General features: G+C 50.4%; 1 protein-coding gene across 1 annotated transcript in view; it reads right to left on the minus strand.

Annotated features, from left to right (window-relative positions):
* Positions 1-345: 345 nt before the first annotated feature.
* Positions 346-20,000, minus strand: part of LOC311350619 (anaphase-promoting complex subunit 1-like) — a gene marked incomplete at its 3' end in the record, with an annotated part of 31,934 nt that continues 12,279 nt past the window's right edge. The window contains exons 10-21 of the mRNA XM_084470685.1: positions 14,504-14,635; positions 13,322-13,597; positions 12,941-13,021; positions 11,229-11,319; positions 10,140-10,205; positions 9,449-9,601; positions 8,496-8,630; positions 6,745-6,805; positions 4,645-4,700; positions 2,850-2,981; positions 875-1,015; positions 346-420 (exon numbers count right to left, since the gene is read on the minus strand). Of these exons, the coding sequence (XP_084326811.1) occupies positions 346-420; positions 875-1,015; positions 2,850-2,981; positions 4,645-4,700; positions 6,745-6,805; positions 8,496-8,630; positions 9,449-9,601; positions 10,140-10,205; positions 11,229-11,319; positions 12,941-13,021; positions 13,322-13,597; positions 14,504-14,635 (1,399 nt within the window). The remainder of the gene's footprint in view (positions 421-874; positions 1,016-2,849; positions 2,982-4,644; positions 4,701-6,744; positions 6,806-8,495; positions 8,631-9,448; positions 9,602-10,139; positions 10,206-11,228; positions 11,320-12,940; positions 13,022-13,321; positions 13,598-14,503; positions 14,636-20,000) is intronic.

Consider the following 20,000-nt stretch of genomic DNA (forward strand, 5'->3'; position numbering starts at 1 on the left):
GCCCTTCTATAACCTGCTCTATGTATAATATATCACAGCCCTTCTATAACCTGCTCTATGTATAATATATCACAGCCCTTCTATAACCTGCTCTATGTATAATATATCACCTTCTTAACCTGCTCTATGTATAATATATCACAGCCCTTCTATAACCTGCTCTATGTATAATATATCACCTTCTATAACCTGCTCTATGTATAATATATCACAGCCCTTCTATAACCTGCTCTATGTATAATATATCACCTTCTATAACCTGCTCTATGTATAATATATCACCTTCTATAACCTGCTCTATGTATAATATCATAACAGCCCTTCTATAATCTGCTCTAGTATTGATCATCTTGTGGCAGAGTTCCCTGACCCCAGTGGCGTGGGTACAGGGCTGGGTACAGAGAACATGCCGCGGGCTGGCTGTACACAAAGGTTTATTTGGGATACCGACTTTCTCCAAATGAGTGATCGGGGGCGCGGCACGCGGCTCAGGAGGCAGAGCGGGTCGGCTTGAGGTCGCTGGTTCGATCCCCGGCTCCTCCTTCCTCCTCCTAGCTGTGAGTGTGGAGGTGTCCCCTGAGCGAGACCGCCCTCACCCTGACTGCTCCCTGACCCCGCTGGCCGGACTCCGCCGTCGGGTGTGTGAATTGTAACGCGCTTTGAGCGGCCGCTGGTTAGAAACGCGCTGCTTCATGAACGCAGTGTTTTCAACACACAATAACCGCAGCGTGTTTCCCAGGTTGGCAGGTGTCCCTCTGCCAATCGAGAAGCCCGCTGAGAGGGAGCCTTAGGCCGCCCACCCCCCCCCCCCCCCCCCCCCCCCTTAGGCCGCCACCCCCCCCCCCCCCCCCCCCCCCTCAACGTAGCTCCAGACCATCTGTCGGGTGAAACACTTCAATCCTGTTGCTACGACGATGCTGGGTTTGAAAAAGAGACCCACCTCATCAGATCCCGCGTCTGACGGACGGGCCTTCTTGGCAGCAATCACGGGCGAGAGAGGCACTTCAACACAGAGCTGAGGAGAGAGAGAGCAAGGTCAACAGCTTTATTTTGACTATGGTCGTTACGGCCTCTGTGCTTTTTAAAGGCAGCCCCTTAAAGCCACTTGAGGCCACGGCAGGGAACCATCATCAGCAGCAGCTCTGACGAGAACCAGGTTCACCGGACCAGGAGAACCAGGTTCACCGGACCAGGAGAACCAGGTTCACCAGACCAGACCAGGAGAACCAGGTTCACCAGACCAGGAGAACCAGGTTCACCGGACCAGGAGAACCAGGTTCACCGGACCAGGAGAACCAGGTTCACCGGACCAGGAGAACCAGGTTCACCAGACCAGGAGAACCAGGAGAACCAGACCAGGAGAACCAGGTTCACCAGACCAGACCAGGAGAACCACGTTCACCGGACCAGGAGAACCAGGTTCACCAGACCAGGAGAACCAGGTTCACCGGACCAGGAGAACCAGGTTCACCAGACCAGGAGAACCAGGTTCACCAGACCAGGAGAACCAGGTTCACCGGACCAGGAGAACCAGGTTCACCGGACCAGACCAGGAGTTGTGTTGCTGTGTTGTGTTGCGGTGTTGTGTTGCGGTGTTGTGTTGCGGTGTTGTGTAGCGGTGTTGTGTTGCGGTGTTGTGTAGCGGTGTTGTGTTGCGGTGTTGTGTTGCGGTGTTGTGTTGCGGTGTTGTGTTGCGGTGTTGTGTTGCGGTGTTGTGTTGGTGTTGTGTAGCAGTGTAGTGTTGCGGTGTTGTGTTGAGGTGTTGTGTTGCGGTGTAGCGGTGTTGTGTTGCGGTGTTGTGTAGCAGTGTTGTGTTGCGGTGTTGTGTAGCAGTGTTGTGTAGCAGTGTTGTGGTGTTGTGTAGCAGTGTTGCGGTGTTGTGTAGCAGTGTTGTGTAGCGGTGTTGTGTTGCAGTGTTGTGGTGTTGTGTAGCAGTGTTGCGGTGTTGTGTAGCAGTGTTGCGGTGTTGTGTAGCAGTGTTGTGTTGCCGTGTTGTGTTGCGGTGTAGTGTTGTGGTGTTGTGTAGCAGTGTTGTGGTGTTGTGTTGCCGTGTTGTGTTGGCGTGTTGTGTTGCTGTGTTGTGTTGGCGTGTTGTGTTGCTGTGTTGTGTTGCTGTGTTGTGTTGCGGTGTTGTGTTGCGGTGTTGTGTAGCGGTGTTGTGTTGCGGTGTTGTGTAGCGGTGTTGTGTTGCGGTGTTGTGTTGCGGTGTTGTGTTGCGGTGTTGTGTTGCGGTGTTGTGTTGCGGTGTTGTGTTGAGGTGTTGTGTTGCGGTGTTGTGTTGGTGTTGTGTAGCAGTGTAGTGTTGCGGTGTTGTGTTGAGGTGTTGTGTTGCGGTGTAGCGGTGTTGTGTTGCGGTGTTGTGTAGCAGTGTTGTGTTGCGGTGTTGTGTAGCAGTGTTGTGTAGCAGTGTTGTGGTGTTGTGTAGCAGTGTTGCGGTGTTGTGTAGCAGTGTTGTGTTGCGGTGTTGTGTAGCGGTGTTGTGTTGCAGTGTTGTGGTGTTGTGTAGCAGTGTTGCGGTGTTGTGTAGCAGTGTTGCGGTGTTGTGTAGCAGTGTTGTGTTGCGGTGTTGTGTAGCGGTGTTGTGTTGCAGTGTTGTGGTGTTGTGTAGCAGTGTTGCGGTGTTGTGTTGCGGTGTTGTGGTGTTGTGTTGCGGTGTTGTGTTGCCGTGTTGTGTTGCCGTGTTGTGTTGCGGTGTAGTGTTGTGGTGTTGTGTAGCAGTGTTGTGGTGTTGTGTTGCCGTGTTGTGTTGCGGTGTTGTGTTGCGGTGTTGTGTAGCATTGTTATGTAGCGGTGTTGTGTAGCAGTGTTGTGTTGGTGTTGTGTTGCGGTGTTGTGTAGCGCGTCCTCACGTTGCGGGTCCACCCAAGGCGCTCTGTGTTGTAGCCCAGCAGGCCCAGCAGACACGTGACAAACTGGTTCCACTCTGCGTGGGCCGACGGCCCGCCGGGGGCGTTGTACGTGTTGTACCACTTCACTAGAACCTGCAACACACAACACAACGTTCTACCACTTCACTAGAACCTGCAACACACAACACAACGTTCTACCACTTCACTAGAACCTAGAACACACAACACAACGTTCTACCACCTCACTAGAACCTAGAACACACAACACAACGTTCTACCACCTCACTAGAACCTAGAACACACAACACAACGTTCTACCACCTCACTAGAACCTAGAACACACAACACAACGTTCTACCACCTCACTAGAACCTGCAACACACAACACAACGTTCTACCACTTCACTAGAACCTAGAACACACAACACAACGTTCTACCACCTCACTAGAACCTAGAACACACAACACAACGTTCTACCACCTCACTAGAACCTAGAACACACAACACAACGTTCTACCACTTCACTAGAACCTAGAACACACAACACAACGTTCTACCACTTCACTAGAACCTAGAACACACAACACAACGTTCTACCACCTCACTAGAACCTAGAACACACAACACAACGTTCTACCACCTCACTAGAACCTAGAACACACAACACAACGTTCTACCACCTCACTAGAACCTGCAACACACAACACAACGTTCTACCACCTCACTAAAACCTAGAACACACAACACAACGTTCTACCACCTCACTAGAACAACACACAACACAACGTTCTACCACTTCACTAGAACCTGGAACACACAACACAACGTTCTACCACCTCACTAGAACCTAGAACACACAACACAACGTTCTACCACCTCACTAGAACCTGCAACACACAACACAACGTTCTACCACCTCACTAGAACCTAGAACACACAACACAACGTTCTACCACCTCACTAGAACCTAGAACACACAACACAACGTTCTACCACCTCACTAAAACAACACACAACACAACGTTCTACCACTTCACTAGAACCTAGAACACACAACACAACGTTCTACCACCTCACTAGAACCTGGAACACACAACACAACGTTCTATCACCTCACTAAAACAACACACAACACAACGTTCTACCACCTCACTAGAACAACACACAACACAACGTTCTACCACTTCACTAGAACCTGGAACACACAACACAACGTTCTACCACCTCACTAGAACCTAGAACACACAACACAACGTTCTACCACCTCACTAGAACCTAGAACACACAACACAACGTTCTACCACCTCACTAAAACAACACAAAACACAACGTTCTACCACTTCACTAGAACCTAGAACACACAACACAACGTTCTACCACTTCACTAGAACCTGGAACACACAACACAATGTTCTACCACTTCACTGAGGTGCTGGTGGTTCTAGAGGTGCTGGTGGTTCTAGAGGTGCTGGTGGTTCTAGAGGTGCTGGGTGGTTCTAGAGGTGCTGGTGGTTCTAGAGGTGCTGGTGGTTCTAGAGGTGCTGGTGGTTCTAGAGGTGCTGGTGGTTCTAGAGGTGCTGGTGGTTCTAGAGGTGCTGGTGGTGGTTCTAGAGGTGCTGGTGGTTCTAGAGGTGCTGGGTGGTTCTAGAGGTGCTGGTGGTTCTAGAGGTGCTGGTGGTTCTAGAGGTGCTGGTGGTTCTAGAGGTGCTGGTGGTTCTAGAGGTGCTGGTGGTTCTAGAGGTGCTGGTGGTGGTTCTAGAGGTGCTGGTGGTTCTAGAGGTGCGGTCTCCTCACCTTCATGGCTGCATCCTTGGGTAGGATGAACCGAATGGCCTGCAGGCACTTCTTCACTGTAACAGGAGACAGATGAACATAGATTCACTGTGGTTGTACTCAGCAGCTCCCAGTATAACCAGCAGAAGACAGTGGTAGGTGATGAATACAGGACTGGTTGTGCTGAAAAATCGGTGAAACCAATTAATTTTCTATGTAATTGATAGTGTTGACCAATCAGGTGCAGCAGTCGTCTTAATTGGTCCTGAGGAGATGGAAAGGTCAGGGGAGACCCTGATAAAGGCCATCTCATTAGTAGCACCACTCACTCACACTCACACACACACACACACACACACACACTCACACTCACACTCACACACACACACACACACACACACACACACACAGTGTCCATGGTAACCAATAGCTCCATACAGGCTGCATTACAGCGCTCAGGCTCCAGTCCCTACATGTATAGAGCCACAAACTACCAACAAACAAACTAGCTGGTCAACTGCTCTTTAACTAGCTGGTTAACTGCTCTTCAACTAACTGTTTAACTAATCTGTGGCTAACTGGTTAACTGCTCCGTGACCAGCACGTCAACGGCTCTTTAACTACCTGGTTAACTGCTCCGTGACTGGTCAACTGCTCTTTAACGAACTGGTCAACTGCTCTTTAACCAACTAGTTAACTGACCAAGCAGTTGCATAAGTAAAGACATTTTGGTGCTGAGTGACCCTAACCATTTTGGTGCTGAGTGACCCTAACCATTTTGGTGCTGAGTGACCCTAACCATTTTGGTGCTGAGTGACCCTAACCATTTTGGTGCTGAGTGACCCTAACCATTTTGGTGCTGAGTGACCCTAACCATTTTGGTGCTGAGTGACCCTAACCATTTTGGTGGTGAGTGACCCTAACCATTTTGGTGGTGAGTGACCCTAACCATTTTGGTGCTGAGTGACCCTAACCATTTTGGTGCTGAGTGACCCTAACCATTTTGGTGCTGAGTGACCCTAACCATTTTGGTGCTGAGTGACCCTAACCATTTTGGTGCTGAGTGACCCTAACCATTTTGGTGCTGAGTGACCCTAACCATTCTGGTGCTGAGTGACCCTAACCATTTTGGTGCTGAGTGACCCTAACCATTTTGGTGCTGAGTGACCCTAACCATTTTGGTGCTGAGTGACCCTAACCATTTTGGTGCTGACTGACCCTAACCGTTTTGGGTACATGTGTGGGAGGCTGTGGGGGGGGTGGAGTCTGAAGCTACGTCAGCTCCATCATGTCAAACACTAAGCCTCCCCCCCCCCCCCACCCCTGTGGTTCATTAATCAGTCTGGACTACGTCACTGCAGCAGGGACACCACTCCAACCTCATTACACAACTAAGTGTAGTGACTCAGCTCTGTGTGTGTGTGTGTGTGTGTGTGTGTGTGTGTGTGTGTGTGTGTGTGTGTGTGTGTGTGTGTGTGTGGCATGCACACACACACACACACACACACACACAGAGGAAGAGACAGACACACAGACACACAGAGAGACACAGACAGACCGAGACAGACACAGAGGGAGGGTGGAGGTGGGTGGAGGTGTGTAGGGTGGAGGTGTGCAGGGTCAGTGCTTAAATTTCCGCAACTCAGGCGAGCATAACGCAGACTAATCCCGCACACGCTGCACTTCGTGTCTGATAAATGTATAAGAACACGACGGTTTAAAATTCAGCTCTATTGACTGCACTTGACGAACCATCTTCCGATTTCGGTGGTGTGATGTCCTTCGTACAATCTTTGATCTGGCGACAAACGGGCTTGCACAGGCACACAGAACCCCTTCGCCCCTTTGCTCCTTCTCGCTCGCTCTCAAAGGTTGTACATGACACCATGTGCTGTCCTTGGGGATCATTTCCATCGCTATGAGCTTTCAGTGAAGACGGACCGCTGGCTCAAACGTACCTCGTACAATTTCAGCCCGGGATTGCGGGTATTGTGCAAATTCATGGTACACCAGTGTCCTGGTGTACCATGAATTTGTAGATTGTGACTAAGAGAGGAGAGGGAGAAACTAATAGGACTGTATATAGTTAAGAAAATGAGTCAACTACTGTGGAGGCGTTACCTAGGGTGGAGGTGCAGATCTCAGGGATGGACACTCTGAACATGGTTCCGTTGTTGACCTCCTGTTGTCAGAGAGCAGACACTGAGATCATAATGAACACAACATATGAGCCATGAGGAGTTCTGCTAGAGACGGGGTTAGGGTAAGGGTCAGGGTTAGGACCGTTCTAGAGACGGGGTTAGGGTAAGGGTCAGGGTTAGGACCGTTCTAGAGACGGGGTTAGGGTAAGGGGTGTTCTAGAGACTGGTTAGGGGCATTCTAGAGACATGGTTAGGGTTAGGGGTGTTCTAGAGACTGGTTAGGGGCGTTCTAGAGACATGGTTAGGGTTGGGGTTAGGGCAGATCTAGAGACGGGGTTAGAGTTAGGGCCATTCTAGAGAAGGGTTAGGGCCGTTCTAGAGACTGGGTTAGGGTTAGGGTTGGGGTTAGGGATGGGGTTAGGGTTGGGGTTAGGGTTGGGGTTAGGGTTAGAGCTGGGGTTAGGGTTGGGGTTAGAGCTAGGGTTAGGGTTGGGGTTAGGGTTGGAGCTGGGTTTAGGGTTGGGTTAGGGTTGGGGTTAGGGTTAGGGTTGGGGTTAGGGTTAGAGCTGGGGTTAGGGTTGGGTTAGGGTTGGGGTTAGAGCTAGGGTTAGGGTTGGGGTTAGGGTTAGAGCTGAGGTTGGGGTTGGGGTTAGAGCTAGGGTTAGGGTTAGGGTTAGAGCTGGGATTAGGGTTGGGGTTAGAGCTGGGGTTAGGGTTGGGGTTAGGGTTAGGGTTGGGGTTAGGGTTAGAGCTGGGGTTGGGGTTGGGGTTAGAGCTGGGGTTAGGGTTGGGGTTAGGGTTAGAGCTGGGGTTAGGGTTGGGGTTAGGGTTGGGGTTAGAGCTGGGGTTAGGGTTGGGGTTAGAGCTAGGGTTGGGGTTAGGGTTAGAGCTGGGGTTAGGGTTGGGGTTAGGGTTAGAGCTGGGGTTAGGGTTGGGGTTAGAGCTAGGGTTGGGGTTAGGGTTAGAGCTGGGGTTAGGGTTGGGGTTAGAGCTGGGGTTAGTGTTGGGTTAGGGTTGGGGTTAGGGTTAGGGTTGGGGTTAGGGTTAGAGCTGGGGTTAGGGTTGGGTTAGGGTTGGGGTTAGAGCTAGGGTTAGGGTTGGGGTTAGGGTTAGAGCTGGGGTTAGGGTTGGGGTTAGAGCTGGGGTTAGGGTTGGGGTTAGAGCTAGGGTTAGGGTTGGGGTTAGAGCTAGGGTTAGGGTTGGGGTTAGAGCTGGGGTTAGGGTTAGGGTTGGGGTTAGAGCTAGGGTTAGGGTTGGGGTTAGGGTTAGAGCTGGGGTTAGGGTTGGGGTTAGGGTTGGGGTTAGGGTTGGGGTTAGAGCTGGGGTTAGTGTTGGGTTAGGGTTGGGGTTAGAGCTGGGGTTAGGGTTGAGGTTAGGGTTAGGGTTGGGGTTAGGGTTAGAGCTGAGGTTGGGGTTAGGGTTAGAGCTGGGGTTAGGGTTGGGTTAGAGCTGGGGTTAGAGCTAGGGTTGGGGTTAGGGTTAGGGTTAGAGCTGGGATTAGGGTTGGGGTTAGAGCTGGGGTTAGGGTTGAGGTTAGGGTTAGGGTTAGGGTTGGGGTTAGAGCTGGGGTTAGGGTTGGGGTTAGGGTTGGGGTTAGGGTTGGGGTTAGGGTTAGGGTTAGGGTTAGAGCTGGGGTTAGGGTTGGGGTTAGAGCTGGGGTTAGGGTTAGGGTTAGAGCTGGGGTTAGGGTTGGGGTTAGAGCTGGGGTTAGGGTTGGGGTTAGGGCCGTACCAGAGTGACCCTGTTGGACACGGCGTCCCTCAGGGCCGTGACAGCGGGACTCTGGGGGAAGCTGTAGTCCTCCAGCCAGGAGCCCTGGTGGTGGGTGGACCCTCTGGGCTCAGAGAGGGGGGAGGGCATCGCCGCCTGGGGGGGGAAGGACCGTCAGAGGGCTGGACTAATAAAGTTACCTGGTCTAGAGACTGTAATAAAGGGCTGTACCAATAAAGTTACCTGGTCTAGAGACTGTAATAAAGGGCTGTACCAATAAAGTTACCTGGTCTAGAGACTGTAATAAAGGGCTGTACCAATAAAGTTACCTGGTCTAGAGACTGTAATAAAGGGCTGTACTAATAAAGTTACCTGGTCTAGAGACTGTAATAAAGGGCTGTACCAATAAAGTTACCTGGTCTAGAGACTGTAATAAAGGGCTGTACTAATAAAGTTACCTGGTCTAGAGACTGTAATAAAGGGCTGTACCAATAAAGTTACCTGGTCTAGAGACTGTAATAAAGGGCTGTACTAATAAAGTTACCTGGTCTAGAGACTGTAATAAAGGGCTGTACCAATAAAGTTACCTGGTCTAGAGACTGTAATAAAGGGCTGTACTAATAAAGTTACCTGGTCTAGAGACTGTAATAAAGGGCTGTACCAATAAAGTTACCTGGTCTAGAGACTGTAATAAAGGGCTGTACTAATAAAGTTACCTGGTCTAGAGACTGTAATAAAGGGCTGTACCAATAAAGTTACCTGGTCTAGAGACTGTAATAAAGGGCTGTACTAATAAAGTTACCTGGTCTAGAGACTGTAATAAAGGGCTGTACTAATAAAGTTACCTGGTCTAGAGACTGTAATAAAGGGCTGTACCAATAAAGTTACCTGGTCTAGAGACTGTAATAAAGGGCTGTACTAATAAAGTTACCTGGTCTAGAGACTGTAATAAAGGGCTGTACCAATAAAGTTACCTGGTCGAGGCGTGGCAGGCGGTTTGCAGGTGCAGCAGGTGTGCTAGCGCTGGTCAGGGGAGTGTTCACCTGATGGGCGTGGCTAGACCGATGGGCGTGGCCAGACCGGATGAACGAGGGCGACAGGAGACCAGCAACAAACACCTTGCTCACCTGAGGACAAAGAACACCTTGCTCACCTGAGAACAAAGAACACCTTGCTCACCTGAGGACAAAGAACACCTTGTTCACCTGAGAACAAAGAACACCTTGTTCACCTGAGAACAAAGAACACCTTGTTCACCTGAGAACAAAGAACACCTTGTTCACCTGAGAACAAAGAACACCTTGTTCACCTGAGAACACAGCTTCTGGTGACTTCTCTACATATATACATCTATAGTATATATTAAGTATATATTATATATATAGTATATATTAACCTGAGTACACCCCTCTGTTGATTTCCGCGCTGCTATGTGGTGCTATACGACTATACCTATACACTAGATAAATATAGATCTATATCAAAGCTTCAATAAACTCCTACATATACAGACATTGTATCTATACATAAACATATATAGTACAGTATTAGTATAAATATTAAAAGTACAGTATTAGTAAAGATTGTTCAGTATTAGAATAGTATCTTTATACACAGATACATAACGTAGTATTACTATCTATTAGCGTGCACAGTATACATTACCCTTGTAGTTCCAGTGTACAGAACCAGACTCCTGCTTGCCTCCAGGACCAGCATGGCATTGATGCTCTGAGGAGGACAGGGTTAGTTAGTTAGGGTTAGGGTAACTCTGGAGGACAGGGTTATAGTTAGTTAGGGTTAGGGTAACTCTGGAGGACAGGGTTATAGTTAGTTAAGGTTAGGGGAACTCTGGAGGACAGGGTTAGTTAGTTAAGGTTAGGGTAACTCTGGAGGACAGGGTTAGTTAGTTAAGGTTAGGGTAACTCTCTGGAGGACAGGGTTAGTTAGTTAAGGTTAGGGTAACTCTGGAGGACAGGGTTAGTTAGTTAAGGTTAGGGTAACTCTGGAGGACAGGGTTATAGTTAGTTAGGGTTAGGGTAACTCTGGAGGACAGGGTTAGTTAGTTAAGGTTAGGGTAACTCTGGAGGACAGGGTTATAGTTAGTTAGGGTTAGGGTAACTCTGGAGGACAGGGTTATAGTTAGTTAGGATTAGGGGAACTCTGGAGGACAGGGTTATAGTTAGTTAAGGTTAGGGTAACTCTCTGGAGGACAGGGTTATAGTTAGTTAAGGTTAGGGGAACTCTGGAGGACAGGGTTATAGTTAGTTAAGGTTAGGGGAACTCTGGAGGACAGGGTTATAGTTAGTTAAGGTTAGGGTAACTCTCTGGAGGACAGGGTTATAGTTAGTTAAGGTTAGGGGAACCCTGTGGAGAATAGGGTTGGTAACGTGTTAGCCTGTGTTAGCGTGGTGTGCTAGCCTGTGTTAGCGTGGTGTGCTACCTGTAGCGGCGCGGCGGCGGTAGCTGGGAGGTTGGTAACTATTAGCCTGTGTTAGCGTGGTGTGCTACCTGTAGCGGTGCGGCGGCGGTAGCTGGGAGGTTGGTAACTATTAGCCTGTGTTAGCGCGGTGTGTTAGCGTGGTGTGCTACCTGTAGCGGCGCGGCGTCGGTAGCTGGGAGGTTGGTAACTATTAGCCTGTGTTAGCGCGGTGTGTTAGCGTGGTGTGCTACCTGTAGCGGTGCGGCGGCGGTAGCTGGGAGGTTGTTAACTATTAGCCTGTGTTAGCGTGGTGTGTTAGCGTGGTGTGCTACCTGTAGCGGCGCGGCGTCGGTAGCTGGGATGGTGGTCACGGAGGTGAAGATGAGGCGAGACAAGTCGTTACTCTGGATGAACTTCACACACCTGAGGGGAGGTTTAAATAACTGATTCACCACCAGGTCCACTGTGGATCATTTGCATCCTACTAGCCGTCCGCTGGCTAGTTTCAAACCAATAACTTTGGTTATGGCCGTGAGAAGCATTCATTACATTTATCTGATACGGCATAACATCCTGAGTGTAGCGACTTAGTTTAGACCTCAGAAGTTCCTTATTTTCGTCTAAATCAGTCATTTATGTTTCCGGTCGAAACATAAGAGGTAGGGTGAACCAACCTAGCCTAGCATCATGGAGCCTGTAGCCCTAGCTCAGGCTAACATCATGTAGCCTGTAGCCCTAGCTCAGGCTAGCATCATGGAGCGGTAGCCCTAGCTCAGGCTAACATCATGTAGCCTGTAGCCCTAGCTCAGGCTAACATCATGTAGCCTGTAGCCCTAGCTCAGGCTAGCATCATGGAGCGGTAGCCCTAGCTCAGGCTAACATCATGTAGCCTGTAGCCCTAGCTCAGGCTAACATCATGTAGCCTGTAGCTCTAGCTCAGGCTAACATCATGTAGCCTGTAGCTCTAGCTTGTGCTAACATCATGTAGCCTGTAGCTCTAGCTCGGGCTAACATCATGTAGCCTGTAGCTCTAGCTCGGGCTAACATCATGTAGCCTGTAGCTCTAGCTTGTGCTAACATGGCGCTGTAGCCATTTTCCCAGGTTAGGGAGTAAGGAATTATTTTCCCTTCCCTTTATTCTTTGATGGCGGCAGCAGCAGCAGCCATCAAGTTCATCTTCAGATTTAATTCCTTAATTGGAGCTTTGCGGGTTCAAGCTAATCATTCTTCTGTTCTAAGGAGACATGTCACACCGCTGTCTAAAGAGCCACAAGCCTTGTACATTAGTGAGCTACATGTCAGGGTCGAGTCTGGTGGGAGAGGAGAGGAGAGAGACAGAAACAGAGAGACGGGGGGGGAGAGAGAGAGAGTGAGGGATGGGGGGAGGGCGAGAGAGAGGGAGGGTTGGGGAGAGGGGGAGGGATGGGGAGAGAGCAAGAGAGAGGGTTGGGGAGAGAGGGAGGGATGGGGAGAGAGCAAGAGAGAGGGTTGGGGAGAGAGGGAGGGATGGGGAGAGAGAAGGAGGGTTGGGGGGAGAGGGAGGGATGGGGAGAGAGGGTTGGGGAGAGAGGGAGGGATGGGAGAGAGAGAGAGAGAGGGAGGGATGGGGAGAGAGGGTTGGGGAGAGAGGGAGGGATGGGAGAGAGAGAGGGAGGGAGGGTTGGGGAGAGAGGGAGGGATGGGGAGAGAGAGAGGGAGGGAGGGTTGGGGAGAGAGGGAGGGATGGGGAGAGAGAGAGAGAGGGTTGGGGAGAGAGGGAGGGATGGGAGAGAGAGAGAGAGGGAGGGAGGGTTGGGGAGAGAGGGAGGGATGGGGAGAGAGAGAGAGAGGGTTGGGGAGAGAGGGAGGGATGGGAGAGAGAGAAGGAGGGTTGGGGGGAGAGGGAGGGATGGGGAGAGAGAGAGAGAGAGAGAATGAGAGAGAGCAAGGGTTGGGGAGAGGGAGAGAAGGATGGAGAGAGAGAGCGAGCGAAACAGACAGGCAGACAGACAGAGAGAGAGAGAGAGAGAGAGAGAGAGAGAGAGAGACGGTCTGTCTCACATACCTGAGCTGAGACTCCACCAGGAAACACAGGAAGTTGTTCTGGCAGAAGTCTGAGGTCAGGAACACCTTGGAGGCCATCGGACTGGACACACACACACACACACACACACACACACACACACACACACACACACACACACACACACACACACACACACACACACACACACACGTTACCTGGGGGGTCTAGAGGGGTCACCTGGGGGGGGTCTAGAGGGGTCACCTGGGGGGGGGGTCTAGAGGGGTCACCTGGGGGGGGGGGGTCTAGAGGGGTCACCTGGGGGTCTAGAGGGGTCACCTGGGGGGGGGGGTCTAGAGGGGTCACCTGGGGGGGTCTAGAGGGGCCATGGGGGGGGGGTCTAGAGGGCCACAGGTGTGTTACCTGCGCGGGCCGGGCCCCGGGGGCTCGGTCCAGAGCTGCTCCATGCACAGGTCTGGGAGGATGGGCTCCATCTCGGGCAGCAGCAGGGTGTCGTTGGAGGTGCTGTTGGGGGACGGGCCCCTGCTGGGGGACGGGCCCCGGCTGGGGGAGGGGCCCCGGCTGGGGGACGGGCCCCGGCTCGGGGAGGGGCCCCGGGAGCCCTGGCCGTGGAAGGACTCGTTGAAACGAGACGTGCCGGAGAAGGAGGGCGCGGCCAAGCCCGGGGTATGAGAGCGGCTGGAGGCAGAGGACAGAGAGACAGGTTGTATGGAGACAGAGGACAGGGGGACAGAGGACAGAGGGACAGAGGACAGAGGACAAAGGGACAGGGGGACAGAGGACAGAGGGACAGGGGGACAGAGGACAGAGAGACAGAGAGACAGAGGGACAGAGGGACAGAGAGACAGAGAGACAGAGGGACAGGGGGACAGAGGACAGAGGGACAGGGGGACAGAGGACAGAGAGACAGAGAGACAGAGGGACAGAGGGACAGAGAGACAGAGAGACAGAGGGACAGAGGGACAGGTTGTATGGAGACAGAGGGACAGAGGACAGAGGGACAGAGAGACAGAGGGACAGAGAGACAGAGGGACAGGTTGTATGGAGACAGAGGGACATGGGGACAGAGGACAGAGGGACAGAGGACAGGGGGACAGAGGACAGAGGACAAAGGACAGAGGACAGAGGGACAGAGGGACAGAGGACAGAGGGACAGAGGACAAAGGACAGAGGACAGAGGACAGAGGGACAGAGGGACAGAGGACAGGGGGACAGATGGACAGAGGGACATGGGGACAGAGGGACAGAGGACAGAGGACAAAGGGACAGGGGGACAGAGGGACAGAGAGACAGGTGGACAGATGGACAGAGAGACAGAGGGACAGGGGGAAGAGAGACAGAGGGACAGAGGGACTTGGGGACAGAGGACAAAGGGACAGGGGGACAGAGGACAAAGGGACAGGGGGACAGAGGACAAAGGGACAGGGGGACAGAGGGACAGAGGGACAGGGGGACAGAGGGACATGGGGACAGAGGGACATGGGGACAGAGGGACAGAGGGACATGGGGACAGAGGGACAGAGGGACAGAGGGACATGGGGACAGAGGGACAGAGAAGCCTTCCCTCCTCTGCCGGTCACCCACCTGAGGGCGGCCATGTTGGAGATGCTGGGCGAGTGGACCCTGGCGTGGGCCCCGGGGGAGGAGGTCATGATGCGGTTGTGGTGGCCTCGCAGCGCCGTGTACTGCAGGGGGGAGCTGATGCCCGCCACGAAGCTGGGGGGGACAGGGACCAATCACAGAGGAGCAGGGGGGGGGTTCAACAGCCAATCAGTAGCCTGCCGGCCACGCCCCTCCGCTTAGTACCTAGAGGAGGTAGTTAGTACCTAGAGGAGGTAGTTAGTACCTAGAGGAGGTGGTAGTTAGTACCTAGAGGTGGTAGTTAGTACCTAGAGGTGGTAGTTAGTACCTAGAGGAGGTAGTTAGTACCTAGAGGAGGTAGTTAGTACCTAGAGGAGGTGGTAGTTAGTACCTAGAGGTGGTAGTTAGTACCTAGAGGAGGTAGTTAGTACCTAGAGGAGGTAGTTAGTACCTAGAGGTGGTAGTTAGTACCCAGAGGAGGTGGTAGTTAGTACCTAGAGGAGGTAGTTAGTACCTAGAGGAGGTAGTTAGTACCTAGAGGAGGTGGTAGTTAGTACCTAGAGGAGGTAGTTAGTACCTAGAGGTGGTAGTTAGTACCTAGAGGAGGTAGTTAGTACCTAGAGGAGGTAGTTAGTACCTAGAGGAGGTGGTAGTTAGTACCTGGAGGTGGTAGTTAGTACCTAGAGGAGGTAGTTAGTACCTAGAGGTGGTAGTTAGTACCTAGAGGAGGTAGTTAGTACCTAGAGGAGGTAGTTAGTACCTAGAGGTGGTAGTTAGTACCTAGAGGAGGTGGTAGTTAGTACCTAGAGGAGGTAGTTAGTACCTAGAGGAGGTAGTTAGTTCCTAGAGGAGGTAGTTAGTACCTAGAGGAGGTAGTTAGTACCTAGAGGAGGTAGTTAGTTCCTAGAGGTGGTAGTTAGTACCTAGAGGAGGTAGTTAGTACCTAGAGGTGGTAGTTAGTACCTAGAGGTGGTAGTTAGTACCTAGAGGAGGTGGTAGTTAGTACCTAGAGGTGGTAGTTAGTACCTAGAGGAGGTAGTTAGTACCTAGAGGAGGTGGTAGTTAGTACCTAGAGGAGGTAGTTAGTACCTAGAGGAGGTAGTTAGTACCTAGAGGAGGTAGTTAGTACCTAGAGGTGGTAGTTAGTACCTAGAGGTGGTAGTTAGTACCTAGAGGAGGTAGTTAGTACCTAGAGGAGGTGGTAGTTAGTACCTAGAGGAGGTGGTAGTTAGTACCTAGAGGTGGTAGTTAGTACCTAGAGGTGGTACTTAGTACCTAGAGGAGGTAGTTAGTACCTAGAGGTGGTAGTTAGTACCTAGAGGAGGTAGTTAGTACCTAGAGGAGGTAGTTAGTACCTAGAGGAGGTAGTTAGTACCTAGAGGAGGTGGTAGTTAGTACCTAGAGGAGGTAGTTAGTACCTAGAGGAGGTGGTAGTTAGTACCTAGAGGAGGTGGTAGTTAGTACCTAGAGGAGGTAGTTAGTACCTAGAGGAGGTGGTAGTTAGTACCTAGAGGAGGTAGTTAGTACTTAGAGGAGGTAGTTAGTACCTGGAGGTGGTAGTTAGTACCTAGAGGTGGTAGTTAGTACCTAGAGGAGGTAGTTAGTACCTAGAGGAGGTAGTTAGTACCTAGAGGAGGTAGTTAGTACCTAGAGGAGGTGGTAGTTAGTACCTAGAGGAGGTAGTTAGTACCTAGAGGAGGTGGTAGTTAGTACCTAGAGGAGGTAGTTAGTACCTAGAGGTGGTAGTTAGTACCTAGAGGAGGTAGTTAGTACCTAGAGGTGGTAGTTAGTACCTAGAGGAGGTAGTTAGTACCTAGAGGAGGTAGTTAGTACCTAGAGGAGGTGGTTAGTACCTAGAGGTGGTGGTTAGTACCTAGAGGAGGTAGTTAGTACCTAGAGGTGGTGGTTAGTACCTAGAGGAGGAGGTAGTTAGTACCTAGAGGAGGTGGTAGTTAGTACCTAGAGGAGGTGGTAGTTAGTACCTAGAGGTGGTACTTAGTACCTAGAGGAGGTAGTTAGTACCTAGAGGTGGTAGTTAGTACCTAGAGGAGGTAGTTAGTACCTAGAGGAGGTAGTTAGTACCTAGAGGAGGTGGTAGTTAGTACCTAGAGGAGGTAGTTAGTACCTAGAGGAGGTGGTAGTTAGTACCTAGAGGAGGTGGTAGTTAGTACCTAGAGGAGGTAGTTAGTACCTAGAGGAGGTGGTAGTTAGTACCTAGAGGAGGTAGTTAGTACTTAGAGGAGGTAGTTAGTACCTGGAGGTGGTAGTTAGTACCTAGAGGTGGTAGTTAGTACCTAGAGGAGGTAGTTAGTACCTAGAGGAGGTAGTTAGTACCTAGAGGAGGTAGTTAGTACCTAGAGGAGGTGGTAGTTAGTACCTAGAGGAGGTAGTTAGTACCTAGAGGTGGTAGTTAGTACCTAGAGGAGGTAGTTAGTACCTAGAGGAGGTAGTTAGTACCTAGAGGAGGTAGTTAGTACCTAGAGGTGGTAGTTAGTACCTAGAGGTGGTAGTTAGTACCTAGAGGAGGTAGTTAGTACCTAGAGGAGGTAGTTAGTACCTAGAGGTGGTGGTTAGTACCTAGAGGTGGTGGTTAGTACCTAGAGGAGGTAGTTAGTACCTAGAGGTGGTGGTTAGTACCTAGAGGAGGTGGTAGTTAGTACCTAGAGGAGGTAGTTAGTACCTAGAGGAGGTAGTTAGTACCTAGAGGAGGTAGTTAGTACCTAGAGGAGGTGGTAGTTAGTACCTAGAGGAGGTAGTTAGTACCTAGAGGTGGTGGTAGTTAGTACCTAGAGGAGGTAGTTAGTACTTAGAGGAGGTAGTTAGTACCTAGAGGAGGTAGTTAGTACCTAGAGGAGGTGGTAGTTAGTACCTAGAGGAGGTAGTTAGTACCTAGAGGAGGTGGTAGTTAGTACCTAGAGGAGGTGGTAGTTAGTACCTAGAGGAGGTAGTTAGTACCTAGAGGTGGTAGTTAGTACCTAGAGGAGGTAGTTAGTACCTAGAGGAGGTAGTTAGTACCTAGAGGTGGTAGTTAGTACCTAGAGGAGGTAGTTAGTACCTAGAGGTGGTAGTTAGTACCTAGAGGAGCTAGTTAGTACCTAGAGGAGGTAGTTAGTACCTGGAGGAGGTAGTTAGTACCTAGAGGAGGTGGTAGTTAGTACCTAGAGGAGGTAGTTAGTACCTAGAGGAGGTAGTTAGTACCTAGAGGAGGTAGTTAGTACCTAGAGGTGGTAGTTAGTACCTAGAGGAGGTAGTTAGTACCTGGAGGAGGTGGTTAGTACCTAGAGGAGGTAGTTAGTACCTAGAGGAGGTAGTTAGTACCTAGAGGTGGTAGTTAGTACCTAGAGGAGGTGGTAGTTAGTACCTAGAGGAGGTAGTTAGTACCTAGAGGAGGAGGTAGTTAGTACCTAGAGGAGGTAGTTAGTACCTGGAGGAGGTAGTTAGTACCTAGAGGAGGTAGTTAGTACCTAGAGGAGGTAGTTAGTACCTAGAGGTGGTAGTTAGTACCTAGAGGAGGTAGTTAGTACCTAGAGGTGGTAGTTAGTACCTAGAGGAGGTGGTAGTTAGTACCTAGAGGAGGTAGTTAGTACCTGGAGGAGGTAGTTAGTACCTAGAGGAGGTAGTTAGTACCTAGAGGAGGTAGTTAGTTAGTACCTAGAGGTGGTAGTTAGTACCTAGAGGAGGTAGTTAGTACCTAGAGGAGGTAGTTAGTACCTAGAGGAGGTGGTAGTTAGTACCTAGAGGAGGTAGTTAGTACCTAGAGGAGGTAGTTAGTACCTAGAGGAGGAGGTAGTTAGTACCTAGAGGAGGTGGTAGTTAGTACCTAGAGGTGGTAGTTAGTACCTAGAGGAGGTAGTTAGTACCTAGAGGTGGTAGTTAGTACCTAGAGGTGGTAGTTAGTACCTAGAAGTGGTAGTTAGTACCTAGGGGAGGTAGTTAGTACCTAGAGGAGGTAGTTAGTACCTAGAGGAGGTAGTTAGTACCTAGAGGAGGTAGTTAGTACCTAGAGGTGGTAGTTAGTACCTAGAGGAGGTAGTTAGTACCTAGAGGAGGTAGTTAGTACCTAGAGGTGGTAGTTAGTACCTAGAGGAGGTGGTAGTTAGTACCTAGAGGAGGTAGTTAGTACCTGGAGGAGGTAGTTAGTACCTAGAGGAGGTAGTTAGTACCTAGAGGAGGTAGTTAGTACCTGGAGGAGGTAGTTAGTACCTAGAGGAGGTAGTTAGTTCCTAGAGGAGGTGGTAGTTAGTACCTGGAGGAGGTAGTTAGTACCTAGAGGAGGTAGTTAGTACCTAGAGGAGGTAGTTAGTACCTAGAGGTGGTAGTTAGTACCTAGAGGAGGTGGTAGTTAGTACCTAGAGGAGGTGGTAGTTAGTACCTAGAGGAGGTAGTTAGTACCTAGAGGAGGTAGTTAGTACCTAGAGGAGGTAGTTAGTACCTAGAGGAGGTAGTTAGTACCTAGAGGTGGTAGTTAGTACCTAGAGGAGGTAGTTAGTACCTAGAGGAGGTGGTAGTTAGTACCTAGAGGAGGTAGTTAGTTCCTAGAGGAGGTAGTTAGTACCTAGAGGAGGTAGTTAGTACCTAGAGGAGGTAGTTAGTACCTAGAGGTGGTAGTTAGTACCTAGAGGAGGTAGTTAGTACCTAGAGGAGGTAGTTAGTACCTAGAGGAGGTAGTTAGTACCTAGAGGTGGTAGTTAGTACCTAGAGGAGGTGGTAGTTAGTACCTAGAGGAGGTAGTTAGTACCTAGAGGTGGTAGTTAGTACCTAGAGGAGGTGGTAGTTAGTACCTAGAGGAGGTGGTAGTTAGTACCTAGAGGAGGAGGTAGTTAGTACCTAGAGGAGGTAGTTAGTACCTAGAGGTGGTAGTTAGTACCTAGAGGTGGTAGTTAGTACCTAGAGGAGGTAGTTAGTACCTAGAGGTGGTAGTTAGTACCTAGAGGTGGTAGTTAGTACCCAGAGGAGGTGGTAGTTAGTACCTGGAGGAGGTAGTTAGTACCTAGAGGAGGTGGTAGTTAGTACCTAGAGGTGGTAGTTAGTACCTAGAGGAGGTAGTTAGTACCTAGAGGAGGTAGTTAGTACCTAGAGGAGGTAGTTAGTACCTAGAGGTGGTAGTTAGTACCTAGAGGAGGTAGTTAGTACCTAGAGGAGGTGGTAGTTAGTACCTAGAGGAGGTAGTTAGTACCTAGAGGAGGTAGTTAGTACCTAGAGGTGGTAGTTAGTACCTAGAGGAGGTGGTAGTTAGTACCTAGAGGAGGTAGTTAGTACCTAGAGGAGGTGGTAGTTAGTACCTAGAGGAGGTGGTAGTTAGTACCTAGAGGAGGTAGTTAGTACCTAGAGGAGGTGGTAGTTAGTACCTAGAGGAGGTAGTTAGTACCTAGAGGAGGTAGTTAGTACCTGGAGGAGGTAGTTAGTACCTAGAGGTGGTAGTTAGTACCTAGAGGAGGTAGTTAGTACCTAGAGGAGGTGGTAGTTAGTACCTAGAGGTGGTAGTTAGTACCTAGAGGAG

This window comes from Micromesistius poutassou, assembly GCF_964030765.1.
Source record: "Micromesistius poutassou genome assembly, chromosome: 7".
Lineage (NCBI taxonomy): Eukaryota > Metazoa > Chordata > Actinopteri > Gadiformes > Gadidae > Micromesistius > Micromesistius poutassou.